This window comes from Maylandia zebra, linkage group LG5 (genome assembly GCF_041146795.1).
Source record: "Maylandia zebra isolate NMK-2024a linkage group LG5, Mzebra_GT3a, whole genome shotgun sequence".
Taxonomy (NCBI): domain Eukaryota; kingdom Metazoa; phylum Chordata; class Actinopteri; order Cichliformes; family Cichlidae; genus Maylandia; species Maylandia zebra.
The window spans coordinates 35,062,729-35,088,931 of record NC_135171.1 but is presented as its reverse complement, the minus strand read 5'-3'; the positions used below and the strand labels follow the sequence as shown (position 1 = coordinate 35,088,931).

Here is a 26,203-nt window from a genome sequence, read left to right as displayed (position 1 = left end):
CAGCCAGATATTGCAGCACACAGTGCTATTTTCTTCTCTGCACATTTGTACATTCATGCAATGCAGCTGCAGTTATTTCTGTTAAAAAGGCTGTCTGAATCTGATCCACACATTCAGGAAGCTTTACTACCAGGAGGGCATCAAATCACGGTTGAGCAAGTTCACATGCTGAGGTGAATGATTTAGTCCACACTAACTAACGGCAGATTGAAGTCAGTGTAATATTTCACTTTATCGGTTCATTATTGTCTTTGAAAATTGTAAAGCATACCTTGGTGTGGTGGAATTCCCCACTTCTCTGTATGAGCAAGTACTAAGCAGGCCTTGTGTAGAGACATTTTGTCCAAATCCCATGACGCTTGATATTTTCTATAAACTTGATTTATAGAATATACTACCATCACTAGTATTTTCAGTAAATAGTATTATTAGTCAATATCCTTTAACTCTTGCCTTGTATGTGACTGAAATTTGTCATCCGTGGACCTAAACAGAACATTGCTCACATGTTCAGGTACTTCACTAACCACAAATTACAATGAAGTTCTTCTCAGCTTGTTCCACTTTACAAGAAGTGCACATGTGATTCATCTCCGAGGACAGAAGCTGAAAACATCTAAATAAAAGCACCCAATGTTTTTATTACGGTTAACAGTATGACAAACTATATTATTCTATAATTCACATCTTATTGGCACACCAACAAAATTTACATCCACAATAATTCACACAAAATGCAAACTAGCTCACTGTTACATCCCAAACATGCTCCAGAAGAGGTCAGCACAAAGCATTATTTAGCTGTCAGATGAATTTGGAGATTTACAACGCCGCAGTTTATCATGAGACCATCCTAACCCTTTGGCTTCAAATCATGTCTACACTTCAGCTATTGTGCTTTACGGTAGAAATACTTGAAAGTGGTGACAGGAAGCAAGCACTGGTGCAGTGTACATATTCAAATCAAAAGATATAGGCAAACAGTCCAGTAGTAGGAGGCTTGATCGTAACTAAATAAATAGGCACATGACGGAATTTTACTCTGCAAATTTACTCTGCAAAGGTAGGCTAGTCCTCAAAACGCTAAAGCACACAAAGTGAAAATAAGGATCCATATTTACAGCAATACTCCCCAGTCACAACATTCCTGTGTCAAAGAAGGCTTTGTGTGCTGTGTTGCATCTACAACGGCAGCACTTTGGCCTTTGCGGAGCACCGGCAGTCTAACAAAGACATGTTAAAAGTGAGGAATGTCACAGAGTCGAGCTAAAAGCAAAGCATGTGTTATGGAAAAGAAGAGGGAAGTGAATTTCAGTGCTGGTGGACTCAAGAAGAAGGTGTGATGTTAACGATCCAGCGTATCGTGTTGCATGTGGTCCGTGGATAAGTGGGAGCATTGAGATTTGTTGTTCTCTCTTTGTGATACTCGGAGGCCCTCCCCCACCGCACTTGTTTGGACTAAGAGAAGTGACTGAAATGTAACTTTGGTGTTTCCCTTCTCATGCAGACAAGTTGATTATGAAGGGCTGTGTAACCATATGATCAGGCGACGGTTGGGGGGGGGGGGTTCAGCTCACCAATTATATAACCTCCCTGCTGTTTCTGATGGCACAACACAGGACCATACTGAAGATCATTCCTATAATCTGAAATCACAGACACATATTGTGGTTACCTGAGGAATATCGGTCACAATTAATTAAAAAACTCAAACTTTTCTCACCATGACTCCTGCAATACCAATCCCTATGTATCCAATGATATACAGCTTTTCATCGAAGAAGTCTGTTATTGCAGTCAGGCAGTCCTAATATCAAGCAAAAATAGCAAGAAACATTCATATCGATCATTCTGCACACAGCAAAGTAGGTTCATCAGAGCAAATAGTGCTTCATTTTAAAATGGTGTTTTACTGCCCTCATGTGACTATGAAGTGTCCCTGCAGGCAGAGGGGTTTACCTTGACGTCTTCTGGGAAGTCTGCACACACATCACTGTTTGGCTCCAATGTGGAAACTCCGCAACAGTTCAGCTGCAAATATAAAAAGAAGTAAAAACAAAACAAAACACAACATGATTTTAATGGTATTGATTGCAACCCTGAACATGATGGCGAAGTTTTACTCACAGCTTTATAATAAGTCGTTACTATTGCAGTTCCATTTGGACTAGAGTCGAGGGTGGAGCTACTGTAAAACTTTTGGACTTCTTCAGAAATCTGTTATTAAAAGAAGAAAAAAAAAGGGTTAGTTATGGGATTTAAAAAAAACGGAGAATATTTTTTGTTATTTTGTATTTAATCATCAAATAACTCCACCTGTTCCTTGTTTAGGAATCCAAACACACCAGCAGTGACTTCTGCTCCAAAGATTATCACAAGGCAAGCAAAGAACTGCAGAACAGAAACAAGGACTATTATCGCCCTCCTGACCCAGTATGAACCTTCCAGATCCCTCAGGTCATCTGGATCCGGTCTTTTATCAGTTCCCAGAGTCAGAACCAGACACGGAGAAGCTGCATTCAGCTTTTATGCTCCTTATATCTGGAACAAACTCCCAGAAAGCCTCAGATCAGCTGAAACACTCAGTTTATTTAAATCCAGGTTGAAGACTCACCTGTTCTCAGCTGCATTTGAATAAAGCACCAAATCTGCACTTAAGCTTAAATTTCAAAACTTACATTTTAACTACTGATTTTATCTCTTTTGATTTTATATACTGTTTTGTTTGTTTGTTTGTTAACTAGTTAGTTAGTTTGTTTGCTTGTTTTAATCAATTTTAAATCATGCTTTTTATTTGTTTTTGTTTCTAATGTCTCTGTAAAGCACTTTGAATCACCTTGTTGTTGAATTGTGCTATACAAATAAACTTGCCTTGCCTTGCCTTGCCTCTAGTGGGAGTCATCCACACACGCAACACAAAAACTAATCAGTGATTGATTCATTTATTGGGGAACAACAGTTGGCCATACAATTTTGTGGGCTGTTCCTGGTGATTTCTTCTGAAATCCCTTAGAAAGAAATGTATAATTCTGCCCTTTTATACAAATGGAGAAAACAAGGGCCTTGTTGTTAAAAAAAAAAAAGATTACACTAAACTAAAGTTAATATTTGTCTATTATTCATTTGTTATTAGACAGCCTAATTCTATACATCTTCGCGATCACTCATCAGAAGCATACACATCAAGTTATTTCAGTGTTAGTACCAATTTAACGGTAATATCAATTTAAGCCTCATGGAAACAAATATAAAAATAATACAAATGCAATGAGAGGTGACGCTTTGAACCCACCAATGCAAGAAGACACTGAGACTCACGAATGGCCCCAAAACAACCTAAGAACCCCACGACCATCATCAACGCACCAGCACCAAGAAGGATGTACACGGCTGAGGAGAGAGACCAGACGATAGATCAGTGCATTTAAAATGAAAAAAATGGAAAATTAATGTTTTGTGTTTTATAAACAAGAAGATTGTGAAAGACATATGAGAAGCATCTGATCGTGGTGTTCTCAGTATCACATGGCTGCAGTTTATAGTTTCCACTGAGGGTGTCAGCGTGATGCAATGGTTGCCTTTGCTGGAGCAGAATTTATAAAAGGATTGTTTGTGTTGTGTTTGTAGGTGGAAGTATCTTCGGTAGCAGAACATCTCTGAATAGATTCACACAATTCAGTCTATTTATTAGGCTACTTTAAACAATGAATTTGAAGTTTTTCATGATCTGAAACATAGAATCTCTGGCACAAATGAATTATGTTCTTAACGTTACATTGTAGCATCTCTGATCACTTGAAAAAAGGTGGGTTGAACAAAACACAGTTCTGGACTCTTTCCTGCTCTGGGCAGCTACAGAAATAGCTTGAAGTCCTGTCCGTATATAGAGTAGCTGTCTAAAGCATAGGCAGAGTCTGTTCAAAATCATAATCAAATTTGAAAGAAAACTAATAGGCCTAGAGAGCCCACTGAGAAATTATGCTTCTAATTGACTCTTTTGATGCATTAGTAGGGTTTCCAGTTACTTAGACTTTGTCCATTCATGCTCCTGCAGGGTGAAGAAGCACACAGATGCCATCTGTCCTCCAAAATCTAATTTTCAGAGGGCTTGATTGCTGCAGATTTTAACTGCGTCTGCCACCATCTATGCTCTCCTCAAGCCTGAGTGACGTCACCCTCTCGGTCTACTCCCCTGCTTCTAGTCCTTGCAACTGAGCCCCCTCGCACTGTAACTATACACCAAGCAGGTCCCTTAGGTCCATGCTAAGGGCCTAATCGGTGACACAGGCAGCAACCACTGCAGCAATTTAATTAATCCACATGGGGCAAATGCAAGCTGTTGTTTTCTTGCTGTGCGACAAAAGGGAAGGTAAAGACGAGGCGAATACACTGCTGAGCTGAAGGGATCTATAGGGATACAGAGCTTCAAAGAAAGTTGTCTGGGTAAGCAATGGAAAATATAATGGACCATGAAAGCTTTCAATTTATATACAATTGTCTACACAGAAGTGATCTCAGCTGCTCATTTTTTCCCCAACACTTATACACTTACTTTAATATCTGCTCTTTGCTCTTCACTCATTAAATGCAGAGGTATCTACCATCTACCAGACACCTGCCAAGTGCACTTCCTGCTTCACGTATCTTTTAGAAATACAAATTATTGAGTATAAACATCTGTAACATCTCTCAGTTTAGCTCCATCTCTATCTTATATACACATGTAATGGCTGTTTACACACTAGAGAGTAACAAAGGTGATAGAATGGAAAATGAAACCCTCAGAGAGAATGCTGCCACTTTGCCTTATTATGGTATCACTCTGTTTAGTCTCATTGCTAGAAGTGGGAGCAACAGTCAGTTGTTTTGCCCAGGAAGCTTATAACGTTTGGCTGCAAAGGCACAAAGTTATCCTCTGCAGAACCCAAGTGTTTCCAGTTAAATGCCGGATTTATGGGCTTGTGTTGTCCATTTGCAGAAAGAGCAATTGTGGGAATTCAGCCCATGCAGAGGCTATGGAGGTGCACTTGCATGTATTTCTCCGAAAGACAACAGTTAGTTTGATGACACTGAAGGAAACTGTGGAATTCACCACAAATAAGAAAACACACCAAAAAAAAAAAAAAAAATACCCCCAAAACCCACACACAAGTAATTCAGACAGTGGCTTGGTCAGCTTTCTGCTTGACTTCACTACAAAGAAATTCCTTGTATGCTATAACCTCAGTTTTTTCTAGAACAGAGACTAAGTTTAAGGGAAAACACTACAGAGTACAGCCCGCATTGCTGGTTTATGTGGACTACCAACCAGAGGTGGGACCAAGTCATTGTTTTGCAAGTCTCAAGTAAGTCTCAAGTCTTTATCCTCAAGTCTCAAGTCAAGTCTCAAGTAATGTCAGGCAAGTCAGAGTCGAGTCTCAAGTCACTGGTGTAAAAGTCCGAGTCAAGTCACAAGTCTGAAACTTTGAATTTCAAGTCCTTTCGAGTCTTTAAAAAAAAAAACAACGAAAAAATAATGTTGCAGTTATGCTAAATGTAAATATTAGACCATGTAATGTTAAATCTGTGTTTTTCTCAACACATGACAAAATAGTGAACTTAGAAAATATACACAAATTGTGAAATTGCACCTCTTTAAAATGCAGCTCAATTAAACCTAGCTCCAAGAATAATTTTCACCGACAGTTCTGAGATAAGCTGCATGTTATTCTTGGATGCGGTTGTAGGACCGGCTTTAAAATCGCATGACAAAAATATCATACACATTAAAAAAAACTGTATCACCAACGTAGCCTGTACAACATTTGCTAGTTAGATGAAGTCAGCTATCTCATTGTAGCATATTTATATGCATATTTATAATCATACGGTTCTTGGAGTGAGTGCACACACTCATGAAGTTTAGTAACTTCAGGTCACTGCAACAAGTCCAGGTACAGTTTACCGACGGATGGGTACAGGACCTTGAAATGCACCGTGTAGAACGAAAGACCATCGTACATATCATAAGTTTACCAGTCTCACAAATTGTCGTCATAAATACACATTCATTAACCGTTTATTAATAGGACCTTTGAGCTCAACAGTAATTAATTAGCAGTGGAAATAATTTCTGGTACCCATCACAGAAATGTAGCAGTGACAATAATATTGTATGCTGTAATCGTACTGGGCAATTAGTGATACAAAAAACCTGTTTTATCCTGTGAATAAAAGTATATGTTTTTGTCAATGTACCATAATAACAGAAGCGAAACGCAATATTGTGTCAGGACAATTCACTATTTATGCACAATAAATAAAGGAGCATAGCGCGACAATTTCTGTTCAGCGCCAGACTTGCTTGTAACCTATATCACTAATTATGTTATGAAAATGACGTATTAACTACTAAAAAACACTGACCTTCGTGTAAATGCTTGGAGCAGACTAACCTGTGAGCTGGAGTGTTCTGGGACGTTATATTTGGTCTTTGAATGGCTGCAATCCAGTCGCGTCTTTGTTACTTCGGAAACATGGCTCGAACAATTTCTCTTCAACGACATAATCCGATAACAACCGATCTCTTTACCCGTCGGCTTCCCGTGGCTGTCATGCGACCGGCTATTGCAGTTAATGATACAACAGCTTCTTGCCATTTTTGTGTTTCTTTTTATCGCTGTGTAACTGATTTTAATTGAAAGCCTGCGTGCGCTAGTACCGCTTGCCACGAGTTCCCAGAATCCTTTGCGGTTCTACCCGTGAATGACGTCACATTTTCAATCTCTATATAATATGCATGTTAAATTTTATATTTGGGGTAAAATATCAAGTCTTTTCAAGTAAACCGGTTCAAGTCCAATTCAAGTCCCAAGTCATTGGTGTAAAAGTCCAAGTCAAGTCACAAGTCTTAGAACATTATTTCAAGTCAAGTCTAAAGTCATAAAATTAATGACTCGAGTCTGACTCGAGTCCAAGTCATGTGACTCGAGTCCACACCTCTGCTACCAACAAACTATCTTGGCGCCATCTTAACACAGCCACAAACATCTGCATTAGAAGGCAGGAGAAGTAGAAGATTTATATGATGGAGACATGAGTTTTGGGTTTGTGAGCCCACTAGTATTAGAGGATCCCTACTGATGATACAGTAACAACTGATATCAGGCATACAATTGGCTCATAACTGGCTGACAACTAGACCTGCCATCAGCATACTCCTCTACCCAGTTTGTGAAGCATGTTTGTCTCGTACAGTAGCCAGAAAAACAAGATTTCCAGATCACACCCACCCTCTGAGATTTTTTTCCACACAGTTACATATTAGTCATAGTCACAGCATCTCGTTTTAGAGGTGGCAATAACAAACTCTCTGTCTAGCTCTCTCCTTCCCTTCTGAAGCCTTCCAGGGTTTCTGCCAGTTTTTTAATCAGCTATTTTACCTCCAAAATATTGATCAGACCAACATATGCTCCGGTTTTAACTGCACTCCAAATGTTCTTTAATCAAGAAAATGTAATTCACATTACATTTGATTTGCTTAACCTAAAGTGAGAAATATAATCACTGCAAATGGGAAAGTGAGGAGGGGACGGTAAAGAACAGTGGGGCAGAGAATTTGATTAAAATGACTCATAAAGATGTAACACAGTAACAGGGAAATTCCAGGATATTTGCATATCAAATAAAACCAAGCTGGAGAGAAGTTACCTCATCTGGAGTACACTGCATCAACAGATGACTTAAGTAACATGGTACTTTTTATTTTCTACTGTATCTTGAAACGTTTTAGGTTGTAATCTTGGCAATATGATCGTAAGTATAATCGAAAACACTGCCTTTGGTTGCCCTGTGCTGCTTCCCCCTCCCCTCTTCTTTGCTCTATTTTCATTTTTTACTAGGTTTGCAAGCAGGATATAGTCTTCTGTCACTGGCCCCACCCAACCTGCTACTCATGTCCTGAGAGAGGCAGCCAGTTCCACGAAGGCAGAGCAGAGAGCTGATGAAGTGAAGTCACCATTTTAGGTCATGGCTTAAACGGGAGTAACAAGAATAGGCTTCATTCTAATCATCGGCTCCCACACACTGTCAGAGAGAAGGCCTATTGTATGGAGTGCTGAACACTAGCTGTTTGTCTTGTCTACTGTATGTTTTAATAATCTACTGTGTGAGCTTTGCAAAGACACTCTTATACGATATTTCAGCAAACAGACAGAGCTGTTCATTAATCAGTTAAAGGCTCTCGTGCATCGTTTGTACATTTTTCTGACTGGTCGTTTTTATGTTATTTCAGTCGACTCAAAACCAAATAAGCATTTATGTCAAGATTTGAATTTCTTCGTATCCCACGAACAGGAGAATTGCCACTAATGGAAAGTTTCAATCAGTTTATCACATTTCACTTCCTCTGTGCGCATACTTTAGCCACTTTCAAAGTGAAAGTGAAGAATTGAGGGCTTCGAATGACAAATTCCTTTAAACAGGCCTAGTAACTGTGGACATGTTTTAACTTACATGTTTTATTAAACAAACTTTCCTTGTGGTTTGTGCAAAGAAGTAAAACATCTCGATGCGCTGAAGATAAAATGTGGCTGTTAAATGTCAAGCAGTACTTGAAGGGTTCTTCATACTTGTAAGGGATAACAGTACCAGACATTCGGTCTCATCCGCATGTGTAGCCTACACGTGTATTTACTTCTCTGTATGTGGGATTTTTTAGGGCACCTTTAAAATGTTACACATTGAACATTTATTTAACCCTTGTATGGTGTTCGGGTCTGTGAGACCCGTTTTCAGTTTTTCTCAAAAGAAAAATTAAACAATTAATTCTATTTTCAACCTGAAATTCATTGGCTTTGGCTTATTTTCTGTGAAAAACATAAATCCGAACTAATTTTCAATGACCTCATACTGTACCTCCCCCCACGCATTTACATTACATACAAGGTGTTGGGGTCCACTGGACCCAGGTCTAATAAAAGTGTTGAAAGTGTAGGTCCTGTGTTCCCACACTCTGTCTTCCTCCTTTCTGGTGCTGCTGATAGTGTTTTCTTCCCCTCCTGCTCCGCACAAAGTTGCAACATTGTTGAAAATTCAACTACCAACACCGTCTGCTCTGACATCTCACACATTTTACCCTCTTTCTCGAGGGATCCAAATTTTATTTTCTCATACCCTGTCCCACCTGCAAATTAGGGGCATAATACTATAAATAAGACTTTGCCAGTGTGGTTCTTTATCACAACTGATCAAGATGGCAAAAGATTATCTGCTGCGAGGGCCATCCAATTGATTTTGGAAGAGAGAGGGGCTTCGGATGATGATGTTGACAAAGAGGTTTCAGAATATTTCACATTTCTGAAAATTCAGAGTCTGACAGTGACTTTGAAGAAGAGGATGAGGTTGAGCACCATTTAGTAACAAAACGAAGACGAGTACCCCATCTGCAGCCAGCTCCAGGACCAGAACAAGCCCACCAGACAGCAAGTGAAGAAATATGGATGTCAATAACTGGTGAAACTGAATGGTCTTCTTGCACAAGAAATGAGCCACCCTGCAGAGCTGTTACTGTGATAAGCCAGGGCCAACACGGCTGACAGTTACTCATGTGCAGGACATCAAGTCTTCATTTGAGCTTTTCATCCCAGATTCCATCCAGAAAATTATTCTGGATTGCAGTAATCTAGAAGGAAGGTGTGTTTTTGGAGAGAGGTGGAAGGAGATGGACCAAATTCATCTAAGAACCCCAAAGGCCTACTTTGGGGTTCTTATCCTTGCAGGAGTTTTCAGGTCCAAAGGGGAATCGACAGAATCCCTGTGGGATGCAGAAACCGGCAAGAACCTTTCCGTGCATCAGTGTGTCTGGAAAACTTCCACAAAATTTCCAGGATTATCCATTTTGATAACCGAGACGACAGACCAGCTCGACGGCAGAGAGACAAGCTAGCTGCCATCAGGACAGTGTGGGATAAGTGTGTGCACCACCTCCCCCTGTTTTACATCCCTGGGCCTAATGTCACCATTGATGAGCAGCTGATCTCATTTAGTTGTGAAACATATTGCTTCACGTGTAAATGTGTTGTCTTTCCACTCACTCCACTTGATTATAACTGATTTATTTTTTTATAACATTTTATTAAAAAAAAAAAAAAAAACGAGAAGCACATTAATTCATAACTGTGATCTAACAAAGGTAAAGGGAAAAAAATAACCATGTTTACTGTTCATATGTCTTGTAATTGGGATGAAGTAAACATCTGTTGAGTAATTTAACATAAAATTTTTTGATAGTGTTAATTTGGAAAGCCAAAACTCTAGCGGGTCCACCAGACCCATGAACACTGGCTGAGTAACAAAAATATGAACACCACACAAGGGTTAATGTAGATAAACATGTAGGGATGTTTCATCTCATTTTCAAGGGGGTCCATGTAATCAAGATCCATCAAGATGGTGAACTGCTGAGAAGAAATTGGATCCATTTTGGATTTTAGTTTTTTTTTATCCACATCCACATATATGTTTTATTCTGCAGAAGATGAGACAGGCATATGTATGAGGCTATAGAATCTCTGACATACCTATGAAGAAGGTGTAGGGGGCGCCATCGCCTGTCAGGAGGTCCACTGTGTTTGGGTCAAACCTAAGCCACAGTCCCACCGCCAGCACCAACAATCCAGACACCTGGGGATTGATAAATTATACAATCAAAATTATTTGTGACTTTATAGTTCTGTTGAATTTGATGAGTGGTAAGTAGCAGTTCTTCTGTTTGTGCAGAAATAATTTCACAGTTAAACAGTGAGCACTTTCATGTTTTCTTTTAGTCTTTATTTATCACGAGGTAGTTACGATTCTGCAGGTGATGCTAAAGTGGCTAATAATACTCATAGGCTCCCCCCCCCCTCCTTCTATTTAACAGGAGGGGGGGGGGGGGGGGGGGGGGGGGGCAAAAAAGTGTCTATGCTGAGTAGCATCTTTCCTCTCCAGGAGAGCTTGGCTTACCATAACACATTTGATTGAAACCAGGTTTTACTCTGAGAAAATGAATCATTTTAACCTCCTACATAACATTATTTAATTTAAACATCCAAAAATTGTCTGTGTCATAGTTATATATTAATCCTAACCATGTTCCTTATATGTTCTTTCAGGACAAGTGTCACATGTTATATGCAGATGAAAAAAAATTCATCTTCAAAATTTTGTAAAAGCATGGAATCCCAAGCAGCACATCTTCAGTAACACTCTCAGATCCTTTTCCTGACTTGCTCTTCAGATTCAGCCAAACTAAAGAGTGGAAGTGTCTTCTGTTAGTTCAATTCAGTTCAATTTTATTTATATAGCGCCAAATCACAACAAAAAGTCGCCTCAAGGCGAAGGAACAAAACTCAAGCTGCAGCTCCAACCCTCACTGCAGGAAACTCAGTCCGGACTGGGCCACTCTTTTTTTTTTTTTTTTTTTAGGAAGGTTTAGTGAGGTACTCTGACAATAAAATGATTGAAAATAAGGCCACGCTGCAACAACAGCCCATGCATCCTCATGGCCCATCAAAGTACCACATTTGAACACAAGAATTAGCATCAGAATCAGCGGTCCATCTCCCATGGTGCATTTCAGCCACAGGCTGTGCCAGCCTCACAGTGCCTGGGTGATGTAACTCACACTGGCATTGGCTGCTTGTTGGCTCTGCACCCCAAAATGACAGCGTACTGTACGCCCCTTTTGGCTACAACCACAACAGCTATGCTTTCAGTCCCAAAACTGCCGAACAAAGAGGCTGCTGTCACTTTGGATGACACAAGTGATCGTCTTACAGAGCACAAATGAGTCAATGCAGCCAGTTAAACTCACACTGTATCATTTAGCAGTAAAATATTGAGTATCTTTTGCAAGAGACAATAATGAAAACCAAACAAGAGTAAACCCAAACAGGCTCTTTGTTAATGACCTAATAAATGTATCTATTTATCTAAACACATCACTGATTGAAAATGATAATAGGGGGGGGGGGGGTTTCTTGCAGCCTCAAGTAGGGGCAAGAGTTTTCCTTGATGTTCCCAAACTCAGGGTTGATAAGTTTATGAGATACATTTGTGGGGTGAACAGAACAAAAAACAAAAAAGGCAAACCTAAAACCTTATTGGAATACTTATATTCTTTGATTCACGCAGAATATAAAAGAATACAAAAAGAATGAATCTTGATCCAATGTTTAAGGTTGCATACTACAGTCTACATGCAAACTGACAAAATATTAGAAGCTTAAAAGTACTTCTCTGACACATTTAGCCTTCTAAACACCAAGAAACTTATGTCATATGAGAAGTCACTGGCATATAATCGAAAGTGAATCTGAGTCACGGGGAATCTTATCTGAGCAGCACTGCAGACCAAAACAAAAACCTTTCATGATGTTCCCCAAATAGATTAACCCCGCATGTAAAAGAAAAACAAAAAAAAGCACCCTTCACACGCCTGCAGCAGGAAAGTCACACCTCAACGTCAAATCATGAACTGGGATCTGTGTTGGAAAAGTAGCTCTGGTGTATTTGTTGCAGCATGTACTTGGTGCAACAATAAATCATGACCAACTCTAAAGCAGCAGCCACTAATGAACGCAGATGAAAAGAAGACTCTGGGTTATATAACTGAGGTTTGGTTTGAGAATTTTGGGAAACAGTGTGGAGTCAGAGGGAGACGGTGTGAACAGAGCAGGTGCATTGAGGCGGTCTGCCAGACAACATTAACTCCTAACTCTGTACGGAATAACAAAGGCTGCTGTATTTAAAAGCCATACCAAATAATATCAATAGACGGACTTTCAGCCTTCAGTACATTGAACGTGTAAACAAGGCTAGGAACAAACGGGTTTTTCACAAGGCAACGAAACTCCACAGTCGCTTAAAAATAAACCGAATCAATTTCACTTCCTAAAGAGAAAACAACAAAACAAATAAATAACCATAAAAAACAACAAAAACGGTGATCCGGCTTTTTCAGAGAGAAAAAACGTTAATTCTTGGCAAACCGCTGCCGAAGCGGACTTACCCAGAAGATGATGTTGAAAGCGAAAAGCAGATATTTCACACATTTCATCCCACCCTGCACTTTGCTCATGATGCCACCTGATTTGTCGGAGTCTCCGATCTATTGCGCGATTCCTTCTTATTTTGCAGCGTCTTTCAGCTGGACATCAACCCATGCAATGAAGACCTGCGCCGTTACACCATCCAGACATGAAACATGCGCACAAGTGCTGCTGCACGCCATCTGCACACGCCCATAAGCGTTCGCGAGTGCTGAGGTACCCAAGGTGGGGTTCAGGGACGATCTGGGATCCCTGAGAGAGACACCAAGAGGTCTCCCAGCGAGAGCAGAGAGAGGGGTTCATTTGTGTGTTCGACACCAATGATTTGGGCTTAAAAATAAATAAATGAGGGGAAAGCCGGTGGTATGGGTTAACCAGCATTGTTACGAAGATAATATTTCTTACAACATGGTTGATCATATGTTTTGCAAGTAAAAAGAATTTTGTAATCGTGACTGAATACCGAATTACACAACAATACATGTACAACTGGTGAAACAAAAACATCTGTTTGCAGTATTTATTTTAAATTCTACTTTGAAGTGAATATGGTAGATTTGAACTTCAGGTTAGTAAAGTCTTGAGGAGCTACTGCACATCTTGGCATAGTCTTGCATTACATGAAAATTATATCAGTGTGACAGTATGACACTTTGGATTCCACTACTTATGTGTGTGACCTTTACATTAGACGTTGGGCAAGAATTTATCATGGAGACACTTTTAACATTGTCCTCTGCCAGTCACTGATATCCCTGTTTGTGTGAAAATAGCTTCTTGTGTGCACCTACAACACAGTGACCTAATAGTTAAAATAAGATCAGCAGAGACATAGCCAGGATTTTGGAGATGTTATTATCTGATCTCTTATGTAGACCTGTTGTTCTTGCTAGGACGGCATATTACAAAAAGTTTGGCGGTAAAACAAAGAATAAGCCATGTTTGAAAATGGGCAATAGTTTCGACTTTAAATTAGATACAAATGTAGCAGGTACACAGTCTATAAATAGAAAGATTAAGCTTTGTAATTTTAAAAGCTATGTCCAGTATGTAATCTTTCCCCACATGACTAGTCAGGTGTAAGACTAAGTAGCAGACAGTTCTCAGGAATACATTTGAAAATATGGAACGCTCTTAACAACACGTTTAATTTTGAGTGTGCCATTCATGATTCCTCTTTAGACTTGCATACCCAAATACTACCACTGATAATGTTAAAAAGAAGATAATCATTAGGCATCTCAGTATATTGACGTTTGAAAAAGAACCTATAGTATAAGATGGAACAACCATTAGGTGACGGTGGGAAGGAGAAACTCCATTTTCACAGGAAGGAACCTCTATCAGATGGCTCGGGCAGACGCTGTCATCTGCTGTGACTGGTTGTGAGTGGGGAGAAAGAGGAGAGAAAATGGAGAATGGAGGAAGACAAGAAAAAACACAAACTATGAGGCAAGTCTGGACTTTATTTACTGTAAACCTACTAATGCTTTCACTTTGTGCGAATGTAGGACCTATCCCGGTCCTACATTCAACCATTCATTTGCTTTTCTCTTAATAACCAATATTTTTGTATGCAATGTTTTTAAGCTTTCTTCTTTTCTTACTTACTTTCTTTGTTAAATTCAAATATTTGAATATATTCTTTTTAATTTTGCAGTGCTTTTAAATAATAATACATTTTAAATCTTTGCTTATGTGTCTAAGTGTTGTTTTTTTTGTTAATTTACAACAACATACCAATAACCAAAATGATCAGCAGCAGCAGCATTGACATGTTTTTATTGTACTTTGGCTAAACACATGCAAAAGTAATGACATTGAGCCTCATGTTAAACTAACATAATAAACATCAAATATGTTATATAGTCTGTACATGATCTCAGAATTAGTGTGACAAAAGACAAATTTCTTTTGGCCTGAGATAAAGTTAATGTACTAAAATACAGATGGGTTTAAATGCTTGACCCCTACAGAGGATGTAGTTATGCTGTCGGGATCATTATGTGAGACTTTAGGACCGCTCTCTTGGCCTGGACGAGTGATTGAAAACCTTCAGCTTCGAAGTGACATACATATCTTTTACTAATCTCCAGTGGCTCCCTGTGGCTTTGACAAAACAAAGCAACAAAAAAACACAATTAAACATTTTTTTTTAGTTCTGCATCATTGTTATATGTGTATTATAGACAGAATTTTAAGAAAGAAAATAGTTTTAATATTTTATCAGCTAAAATGTAAAATCTTAGTCCCTGTCTTCAATCTTAGACTCTTAATTTTGTTTATTCTTAGTAAAGGTGCATATGGATGTACATCCTACATACAAATATCTACTCCCATGTCCCCCTATAATTTAACCACAGGCTGTAACTTTATTTAAAAGGCTATGTTACATTTACTATAAGTAAAAGTTGAATAATTGTTGTTGTTGTTGTTGTTGTTGTTGTTGTTGTTGTTGTTGTTGTTGTTGTTGTTGTTGTTGTTGTTGTTGTTGTTGTTGTTGTTGTTGTTGTTGTTGAAAGCAGAGATTTTGTAGCAGCACACTGGACAGAGTTTTCCACTAACATCTTCAACACACCTAAAATGAAGGAATATAATTTGGAATAATCCAGCCAGATGTGGGGCTTAGAGAATCAACACCAAAGCACAATGAAGCTCTTCTTATGACACATACTAAGACACCTTAGTTGATGCTGTCTCATTCACCCTTAAATAGAATGAGTCTAAATGAACATTGCCTAAAAACAAAGTTAGAGTGAACATCTTTCATAAGTCAGTGCTTAAAACATGAAGACTTTATTAATATAATATAATATATCATATTAATAATAATGCAAGCTGATTCCTGTGAATGAAGAGTATGTATGGAGATTTGCCAGTGCTCTTCTGTGCCTTCTTTGCAGGACGGAGGGAGGTCATCTCGGGGTCACACGCTTTGTGACATGCAAGCTTCTCTTGTTTGTAGTGCCTTTGTTTGCTGCAGTGATGTGGGAGGGAAACAGCGACCCTCCCTGTATGTCTGCCAGAGTATCAGTGAGAATCAGCATGGGTGGATCATGAGACACATCACATCACTGCCTACCACCTCTATTTTCTTTCTCGCTCTCTCAAAAAAAAAAAAAAGAAATCAAACAGGACTCAACAAACACAAGGAAAAAAGTATGACAATGACAGCAGTTCTCCTTTTTTTTTTTTATAGAGATAAACAGATGGCATTGTACACACTTGAATTACAAATGATTAATAGTTTCCATGTGACCCAGAATAAGATCATTGGACTGGATGGGTGTTAACCCGATATCAGTTCGGTTACCCAATCCTGTCATGAATTCAGGACTGTAATTATCACTGCGGAAGTGCATCCAAACTGAAACGATATCCTCAGGGTATAATGGAGCCATAATCCCATTATCCCTCCACCGACACACTGTCCTTACCTCCTCACCCTCTTCTACTGTTCTTGATATGTAAATGAGGTGCAAAAATGTAACCTGATCTCCATACGGTGCAAGTATGAGTCATCCTATGAGCCAAGAGACACCAGAGGTGAAGTGCAGTCAAATTTCACTTTATATTTTTTCTTTGAACAGGCCGTGCTAAACCTCTAATTAGAAAAATGGCCAATTACTGTTTCAAAAGACAACTTTAGTTAGAACAAATAACTGACGAAAATAGCAAAATACAGTTATCTTTAGTTCCTTTGCAATGCATATAAACAATGTCACTCAAAATATTTAAGTACATTTCCATACCCCTAATGTGCACCGCTAGAGTAAGAGAAAACCTGTACGCAACAGAAAAACGTCTATGCGTTTCATTGTCTCCATCCAGTGGACAGAGCTCGAAATATCAAGTCTCTCAGCTGTGGTTTGCAGACACTACTTATGAAAGAGGCCACTTTGTTTCGGTCTTTATGCAGTTATCTTTATCCTTGCCACAATGCTCACTTTGAATGGATCTTAAATTATAAATCTATTAGTTGATATGAACAATTTATGCATTTTAAATTTTATTCAGCCTTTACTTTTACTGGACCTTTCAAACAAATTTCAGTATCTTTGCAAGGTAGGATTACTGCGTCATACTGCGTGACACAAAATTATATCTATGAAATTATGTAAGCTCAGGTACCTTGTTAGTACATTCATAACTTAATCCATCCTAAAAACGATATCCGGAAATAACCAATAATAAAAATAAAAGGCTCAATAATAACAACAGCATTATTTTCTTGTATTCAGGACTAATTTTAAGACAAAAAACGTTATGAATGTATTAAGTAACAGTAGGTCAAACCATCTAATTAAATTACACCTTCTGGAAGATGTGGGTGTAATTTTTTACTGAATGGTTTTTTTTATTTTATTTCATACATTTTAGTTACACATACACAGTATTTTTCCATTTCATTTCAGCCATATTGACTCTTCTCCACTTGCCACAGGACAGCAGCTTGGGGACTCCCGTCAATTTCGCGTTGCTCAATAAAATGAAATAAACATGTTCAAAACAAAGAAGCGCTACTTTTTCCGAGGGCTTCGCATGGGCCCTGAACTAAACACGAGGCATGCGCATGGACATGCACACTGACGTCTGGCATGTGGTAACGTAAGGCTTTTTATAACGCGATTATAAAAAACAAACAACTATTTTCTTAGAAACCATGGAAAAACGATCTATAACAAAATCAAATTAATATTTGTCCTATTTTGTTCATTTAAGTGAGCATCAGTGCTGCTTTTAGTTTGTGGAGGTAGTGTATGAAACGTGGGGAACTAGCTACAATTTATTGCCTGAGCGGAGTCTAATATCTGTCAAATCCAACATGTTAGGAGTCACGTTTTTATTTGTGAAAGTATTATTTTTAGGAAAAATTTCATGTTTCCGTCTTGACCTCTAGGGGGAAGTGTTGCATTCTTTTTAGCAGCTGAGCCCTGTTGCTTTATCTTAAAACTCAAGGTTTCCAGGAATACAACCTCATCTGATTTTTGTTTGCATTTCTACATTAGTTCCATGTTCGCTCAATCATATCAGACACCTCAAATACCCGATGGGACACAAAATTAGGCTGCAAGCCTACAAAAATCCCAATCGATACTGCCTGGAGAATAATTTTGTGTTCGCTGAGAGCACTGAAATATCACTGGAAAGGTATTGTATTATCAATCATTTTTGCCCTGTGTTTGTCTTTTCAGTTTTGTTTCATATGCACTGTAGAATGATAGCAAGAGAAAAACACAAAGCAAAGCCAAAAAAAAAAAAAAAAAAAAATGGCGGTAAAACGAAGCCATATGGGAATTCTCTTTTTTTCACTTCTGTCAGGGCTTTCCTTTTTGCTGAAGGAAGCAGCAAGCTTCCCAGAACACTACAGAAAGCACACAGTGCATGTTTGTAAATGTTTAATAAATAACAATATCAACAACAACATTTATTAAAAAAACACTTTTGGTTTTATCAGGCCTGGGTCAAATTGTATTTGCAAAGTTGTGGATTGATTTAGTCTTCTTCAGTAAATGGGCTGCATGACAGTATAATGACTGGCAGAAAAGAAGCTTGACTGTGTTGTTGTGCCAAAAGTCCTAGAGGCTGCTACTCTGTCATAAGCTGAGCTGCAGTTTAAGGTTAAGGCAGGTTTAAGCCTGTGCTTTCTGGAACCAAATCACATGGTCTTTTAAACCCAAGGTCTGTGTCTGTAAAAGCTGCAGCTTTAAAATGTTCCTGTGATTTAGTCTAAACCCAGCAGGCATTAACTAAACAGCAGTGAATGAAACCTTCTGCAATTACCGAATAGCTGTCCAACATAATAAAAAATCAACGTATAAGTAAAGGACATATTTCTACTTTTAATATCTTCAAGTGTCAAACTAATGTCATAGCGCAGTTACATTAGAGGAGTTTGGGTTGGGAGATCTGTTCATAACAGCTATATATAAACTACTGCAGCATTACAAGTTCAGTTCAGGCCTTAAGCACTAAGATAGCAATTTCATCTGCATCAAAATAAAAGAGAATTATATGAGCAATATTTGTATTTATCAAAAGCGATACTAGACTACAAATGATCAGACACACACAGCATATTGTTTTAGAGGTATTTCTAAATTCTTTGTTGAGCAGTTAGTAATCAAGGAAAGTCAGACAGCTGAAACCAGTTTCCTTAATTACCATTTTCAGAGTCTGAATGACATATGGATGTTTGGAGCAGATCTTATAATCATCATTCATCATGTAAAGGTGCCATTTAGCTGTGGTTCTGCTGCATTTTAGGTCTGTATTTGTAGATGTGGTATAAGTGATAATTTGAAAGTATAAAAGCAAAAGATCATCCGCTTGTACCTGTATGCTCTGCCTTAACGCAATGAACCAGAATTAATCTTTCATGCTTTCTTATACACTATAATGTTCTCCATTTGAATTGCACTGCATCAGCAAATTTACCTCCCGTCTGCAGTTTGGTTTGGTCTTTGTTTCCATTTCCTGTCATTATGGCATCCTGGCATTTGATTGTTGCTCCTGGATGATAAATATTTATTATGCCTCCTATTTACCTTTGTAAATGTATGGAGCTAAAAAGTTTCCATAGAGTAAGAGGGGGGAAATGCTATTGAGGCCATGTTTTATTACACTAAGCTACTACTTTTTCCTAATGTTTTAATTAGTTTGTTTCCATGTTTAGTTTATTTTTGTGGACTATTTAGGTGTATAGTCAGGTAGTATGCACATCAGACCTCCCTTCTCGCTGTTTTCTCCTTTGGAAAATTTATGCGCTTATGAGATGACTTTTTCGGGACTATGCAACGCTTGGAAAATGATGCTACAAAAATTCAATAAATTCACTCATTTGGAGCATGGCGTTGCCACTTTTACATTACTGGTTGGATACACCAAACACAAGAAGTGTATAATAGAATATAATTTTATAATCTGGAGAATTTTTACACCAACAAATTAATTCCAAGCCTTTGGCATTTAAAAGATGCACATGTTTGTGCTTGAAACATCAGATACAGCAATGCTGAAAACAGAGAGGAAATGGTTGGAATGAGCCACAGAGGAAACAGTTGTGCACTTAGTATAGCAAACATAACCCATGAATGTATGCAATATGTGTATATGTACATAAAAATATTTCCTGTCTGTATTTTAGAATATTTTTCAGTGTAATGCTTAAAAGTTATGATAAATCCAGAGCACGCACACTTGTCAAACTGAGCACGTAGCTGCGTATTGAATTTCCATAAGCTGAGTCTGATATAAACCACAGCTAAAATAGATACCGGCACAGCTACACCCCCTGTAGCGTGGTACTTCAAACAGTTAAAAAAAAAAAAAAAAACCCAAAGCAAACAACCAAAACACAAAACCAGCTGCAGATACTCTTTGACCCAGGTCTGGTGTACATACATGCAGTCTTGATACTTTGACATATACTAATAATTTACTTTGTGCAGAGGTTGAGAAGTTTTTGGTGATAAATTATGTGAAAAAAAAAGTCACTTCTGCCTGCCTGTTTGCTTGTCTGTGTATGTAATGCATTTGGCTTTGTGAATCTGTGTGCGCGTGTCGTAAGTCTTCATTGCCGCCAGGACTTGCGGCTGAGCACGCACACACAGGCCACGTTAATGCGTATGTGTCTCCACGCCACCAGGTTCTGGAATGAAGTCAGCGCTCGCACAAAAGTGTGTGAATTAGTACAGTAGGAGTTCCAGTGTCTCGCATCAATTCCTAAACAGCCTGAGCTGCCTGATCGAGGGCTATGACATGTCGTCTCGAAGAAGTACTGCTTCATGTTGACATTGTTGATTTTCACGTCTGGGAGGACTGTCACCTCTCTGCCTAAGGTGTCCGTGGCTTTGGTCTTGTTGACCACCCAGACACTAATACTCTCACATACTGAGTACATCCCGCGGTGTTGAGGCTGCCCTGCTTGCCTTCGGGTCCTTCTGCCAGCACTCTGTGACCCCGATGGCTCTGCATCAGGGGGCTGAGAGCTAAAAAGCACTCTGGGTGAGAGGTAGTGGCGCTTGGTGAAGAGTTTGGGATCAACAACCGGGATAGAGTCTGGGTTGTCACTTGGAGTGTTTTCCTGTGCCGCTGTGGTGGTGGTGTACAAGTCCCCTCTGGTTGCGGCCACAGCCTGGGCACTTAAGAAGAGGAACAGGACCAGCATGGACGACCTCATGGGCACACGACCTGAGGGTGTCAATAAGAACGGAAAACACATAGATGTTACAGCGGATATGAAACATTACATATGAAACATAGAGCTTCTTCAGCAGACATGTAGTAACATCAACATTAATATGTATAGGATGCTTCCAAGTGATATTCCCTTTCTTTTGTTTTCTTTTCGGTATCCAGTAACTCCTGAGGGAACTAGGTGGTTCTTTAGCAGTTAACGCGTTTTTGTTGTGCTCACCATACGTATTATATCACTGTTTATGGGCTTCCTGAAGCCGTGACAGGTGGAGGTTTGAAAACGAAAACAATGAAAAATGCTATAATGTTCTTTAGAGTTGTGGGGAGGTGTAGAATGTAATTGATCACCAATTATTTTGTATTGTATGCAATTAACATGTATAATTTTGCAGTTTTAAAATTATGTGAATGTTCTTTTGCTTACCTAGATAAAAATAGTGAATTTTAATTTTTTTTTTTTTTACACAATGTAGTATTAATCTCCACATGCACTTATTCAATCCTCAACATGTTGAACTGTGAGATTCCCTTTATGTACGTGCATGCTGGAGCTCTTGTTCAAAGCAGAAGAAACCCCAAACATCTTTCCTGACATTAAGTTTGATGACTTACCGTTAACAGTTTTTACATGCACTATTTATTAAAAGTCTGTGTTTGGCATTGCTAAGGGTGGAGTCTGCAAATCCTGATTAGGCAGCTGCTGCCAAGGCTGCAGAGTCCTTGAGCTGATTTATACATGTAAACAGAAAGCAGTACAATGTTTCATATCTAATTTAGCAATAATATAAAAAAATTACTAACTCAATTACATCCACAAGATGACAGTGAACTCTCTTAACAATCTGTGGCTGCCTGAAGACATTCTCTGGAGTTACTTCATGTGTACACCATTTATTGTCCCAGTGATCACTGCAGCAGGCTATGGCTATGAGTCACGCACACTGTTGTATTCCCTCTCTTTTATTTCACACAGGATGTGATAGATTTTTTAAATTGATAACATGTGAATTGTGGATATTAAGCAATGGTGAGTAAGGATAGCCCAGGAATTTCCTATCCATGAAGGTCTTAGAGGTTTTTATTCTTAATTCTGAGCTATTTAAGACCACTACAACACTCGTATTTTCTTGTATTTTTCCTAGTGATAGCAGTGCACTTTAGTGGCTGCGGCAGTTATGAAGTGAGAAAGTCAGATGATGTGGTGCACAGAGCTGAATGAATGACAGTTAAGGTTGAGTTGCAGGAATGGGTGAATGGGTCAATAAAATGCCAGACTTTAATATAGAAGACTGTTGTTTGTTTACTGCAGTTCATTTCCTTGGTCAAACCCTCATTCAGTGTCTCCTAAAAGCAGTGTTTTCCAACCATTCTTATGGCACATAGGTGTGCCGTGAGAAATGATCAGGTGTGCTGTGGAAGATTATTTGGTTTCACCTGACTGGTACACCAAGCGACCGGTGTGAGTAACGGGAAGAACAATTATATTCTCTTCCACCAGAGGACAGTACAACTTCTTGCTCCAATTTAATGGGTTACCAACTGCCTTTATAACCGAAGAAGACGAATAAAAAATTACTTAGTCATGTTGCAAGTGAGATAACTCAGCATGGAGTTGCAAAAGGTAAATATTTGAAAAGAAAAAGTAGTCAGTCTGACCTGGGTCCTGGAGAAAATTCCAACCCAGATGAAGGTGCTAGTGTGAGTAGTGGTCAGAATAAAGCAAAAAAGGTATACTGGGAGGAGACTCAAATCCAGCCTCTGGGAGTCACAAGCTACCAGGTCCAGTGATCAATGAGGAAAGAGGAAACCTTTATGGATACTTGTGATTAAGACTAAGAAAATAAGAGGAAATTCCTGCACCATCCTTACTAAATTATCATTTTGTTTGGTGATGTGCCGTGTGATTTTTCTAATGTGAAATATGTGTGTGGGAAACACTGTTCTAGAGTATGACCACTCAACAACCTGGTTTTATTGTTGTAAACCTGATACTCTTCTTTCAAGGTTTGTGAGCTGAAATGAAACTTAACTGATGTGAAAAATACTTGCTTTATTTGCCCCTTTCAGTAAGACTAATCCGTGGATACGGGTTATTTGACTTGGGTTGAAGGACTAGTTGGAGAGATTATAAGTCCCATATTTTGTACTGTCTGCTTCTTTAATTCCCAAGAGATCACCACAGTGGATAGATACACGTTTATTTGGGACAGACTTTGTACCGGATGCTCTTCCTGACATTTCTATTTGTGTGGACTTGGGACTAGCATTAGCTTGTGACTCCCAGAGGCTGGATTTGTGTCTCCTCCTGCAGGTTTTACATATCACCCTGGGTCAACACACCTGAATCAAATGATTAGTTCGTTACCAGGCCTTTAGGACATGTTGAAGAGGTAATTTAGTCATTTAAATCAGCTGTGTTGCATCAAGGACACATTTAAAACCTGCAGGACACTGGCCCTCGAGGCCTGGAATTGCCCACCCCTGATCTAAATTGTCCAAAAAAATGTACACAGTACTGTTTATTAAAAAAAGGAAAACTAGACAGAAACAGTGCTGAATTAAATGGTGGAAAATTGAAGAATAACATACCCAAAAAAAACAAAATTACCCATCAGAGTAGGCGTGACACATAGGGAAATATATAATTGACATTAATGTGACGTGTTTGATGTCATTTTCTTTTCATCGTGTCATGACTCACCACAAAACACAGAACAGAACATCTGTGCTTAATGGCTTTTTTAAGTTGACAGGCTGTGTCCTTCATTTAATACAACAGGAATCACAGGCATGTCAACACCTGTGATAGCTACAATAGCAGGCTCTGTTGGGTAGGCTTATTATATGCTGTGTTTGCCTCAGGTAGCAGGGTGAGCACTTGTGGATTAAAATTGTTGGCAAAACAAATCAAAAGAAAAACTATAGCCTGTGCAACAATACATAATGTGAGCTAGAACTAAAATATTATAGGTTTTTAAGGTCTGTCTAGTTCAAGTTATTGATACCTGGTGCAACATTTTGACATGACAAAATCATTACTGCATCATTGTTGGAAATAAACAGACAAAGGCAGTGAAGATATGCCACACCTCTTTTTTTTCTTTTCTGCCTTTAAGTGCCAATTTAGATTACTTTAGGGGACAGAGGAAGATCACTTTATAGCATAGCATAGCAAACATCACACAGACTAAATTAGCAAGGAAAAAGCTTAAGATGAGAACAATATCTTCCCAGGAGCAGCATTGCTTATAGTAACAAGAAAAGTGAAAGACCAGCAACAATGCGGTGTCTATGTTCTCTTTTAAATTCAAAATTATACAGACATGTCAGGGCTAATTTGACATTCGTAAACACATTAATGGCTCAAATGTACCCAATGTGTGACATGGCTTATTGGCACATTGAAATTGAGCAGAGTCAATTTTTTGTAATGTTTCAGATTTTTGGAAGTGGGGGAATAACACAGGAAAATAAGTGCTGATAAGCTTAAAAAAGAAATTTCAGAGCTGAGTGAAACAAACAAAGAAACTGCCACCGGTGCACCAGTATTGTAAAATGCCTAATCTAATACCTCCAGATGATTTCGTATTTAACCACATTCATATCTTCTATTTTTTATACTTTGGTTATTGTCTAATATTAAAATGTGTTTAATATTATAATATGTACGCGTGGCACATATGCACACAAAAAAAGAAAAAACAGAAATGGGACAAAAACTTTTGACAGCACTATAAACCTACAGGTCTAGAAGTAGCAGCTGTTGCTACCACACAAACCGTAATTAAAATAATCTAAAAACCATAATCTCTCTTTGACATCTGGCTACATATTTTCCAGCTTTTTCTGCACATCAACGTTTAAATGAAAATGTAAACACTGGCTGTACTGGTCTCCATATTTACTTCTGTGCAAGAGCAAATGTGAGTGACACCTTTGTTATTGTTTTTCGGCACATGCAGGTCAGTTCAGGACAGTGACCAGTTTACACTGGAATCTGATATTAGCAGCACTGAATGGATAATGTGAAAAAAACAAAAAACAAACAAACACTGAGGATGCAGTGTGAACACAGCCATGCTGAATAAGCACAGTGTTGCTAGCTTTACATATGTATTATCTACAACAGACATCTACAACAAAACAAGACAAACACATGAAAAAAACTGATCTGTTTCGAGACTTGTTTGCATTTACACATATATATACCTTTTCAGTGTATGCACGTGAACTGTACCACCTTTGTGGCTCCTAGAGGATGTGATTAGAGTTCTGTGTGTTATGGGCACCTCCTGCCATGAGGCCTGGCTGTGGCTGCCATCCAGCACACCTCTGCCTCTTCAATCCTGTTGACAGACAAGTGGAGAAATTGTCTTAGCCAGCTCGTAAACCCACTGTAAACACATTCTTTACAAGACAAATAAGGGAAGAGAACATTAATGTGTTTTCTGCTCTCACCACATCGTTACATACTGAAACATATTGAAATCAAGAAGCAGACCTCCATCATGTACATTATTCTAGGGGGTGGAAATGGCGTGTTAGTTTAACGTTAACACAATAACATTTGTCTGAATTCTTGGACACATGAGCTTTGACAGATTTTCTAGACTTAAACAGTCTTGTACCTTCAGACAGATAGCCTCAAACATTTAAACTTGAATGAATATTTATGAGTAAGTCAGAACCAGATCACTATGGAATTTGGTATTTTGTACAGTATATGAGTGCATAACAGAATATTTAGACACTCTAAGCCATTGTGATAAATCAAAACATCAGTTTTACTGTCTCGTCTCGCTCTATTTTATCACTGCATTTTATTATTGATTTGATTTGGTACAGACAGCCGCAATTCATTTTTGTGCAGTGATGAAAGGCATTTGAGCTTGATCATCCATCACACTAACCAGACGCAGAACATTTGTTCCTGT

The 26,203-nt window shown here is 38.7% G+C and overlaps 2 protein-coding genes across 4 annotated transcripts in view; both read right to left on the bottom strand.

Annotated features, from left to right (window-relative positions):
- Positions 1-621: 621 nt before the first annotated feature.
- tspan2a (tetraspanin 2a) lies at positions 622-13,260 on the bottom strand. The gene is made up of 8 exons (XM_024802352.2): positions 13,031-13,260; positions 10,560-10,662; positions 3,293-3,390; positions 2,317-2,391; positions 2,128-2,217; positions 1,960-2,031; positions 1,724-1,807; positions 622-1,646 (listed from the first exon to the last, which is right to left on the bottom strand). The coding sequence occupies exons 1-8, from the start codon at positions 13,097-13,099 to the stop codon at positions 1,581-1,583; spliced, it is 657 nt and encodes a 218-aa protein (XP_024658120.1). The 5' UTR covers positions 13,100-13,260; the 3' UTR covers positions 622-1,580.
- Positions 13,261-19,492: 6,232 nt separating this feature from the next.
- The window catches only part of ngfb (nerve growth factor b (beta polypeptide)), a 29,221-nt gene continuing 22,510 nt past the window's right edge, over positions 19,493-26,203 (bottom strand). For 2 of the 3 annotated variants that reach the window (XM_004547576.3, XM_004547577.3), the window contains 2 exons: positions 25,479-25,615; positions 19,493-21,263 (listed from right to left, as the gene is read on the bottom strand). In XM_004547576.3, coding sequence (XP_004547633.1) covers positions 20,644-21,252 — 609 coding nt within the window. In that variant the 5' untranslated portion in view covers positions 21,253-21,263; positions 25,479-25,615 and the 3' untranslated portion in view covers positions 19,493-20,643. Of the gene's footprint in view, positions 21,264-22,925; positions 23,542-25,478; positions 25,616-26,203 lie in introns of those variants that run through there. The other variant, XM_004547578.3, reaches the window with a different exon arrangement.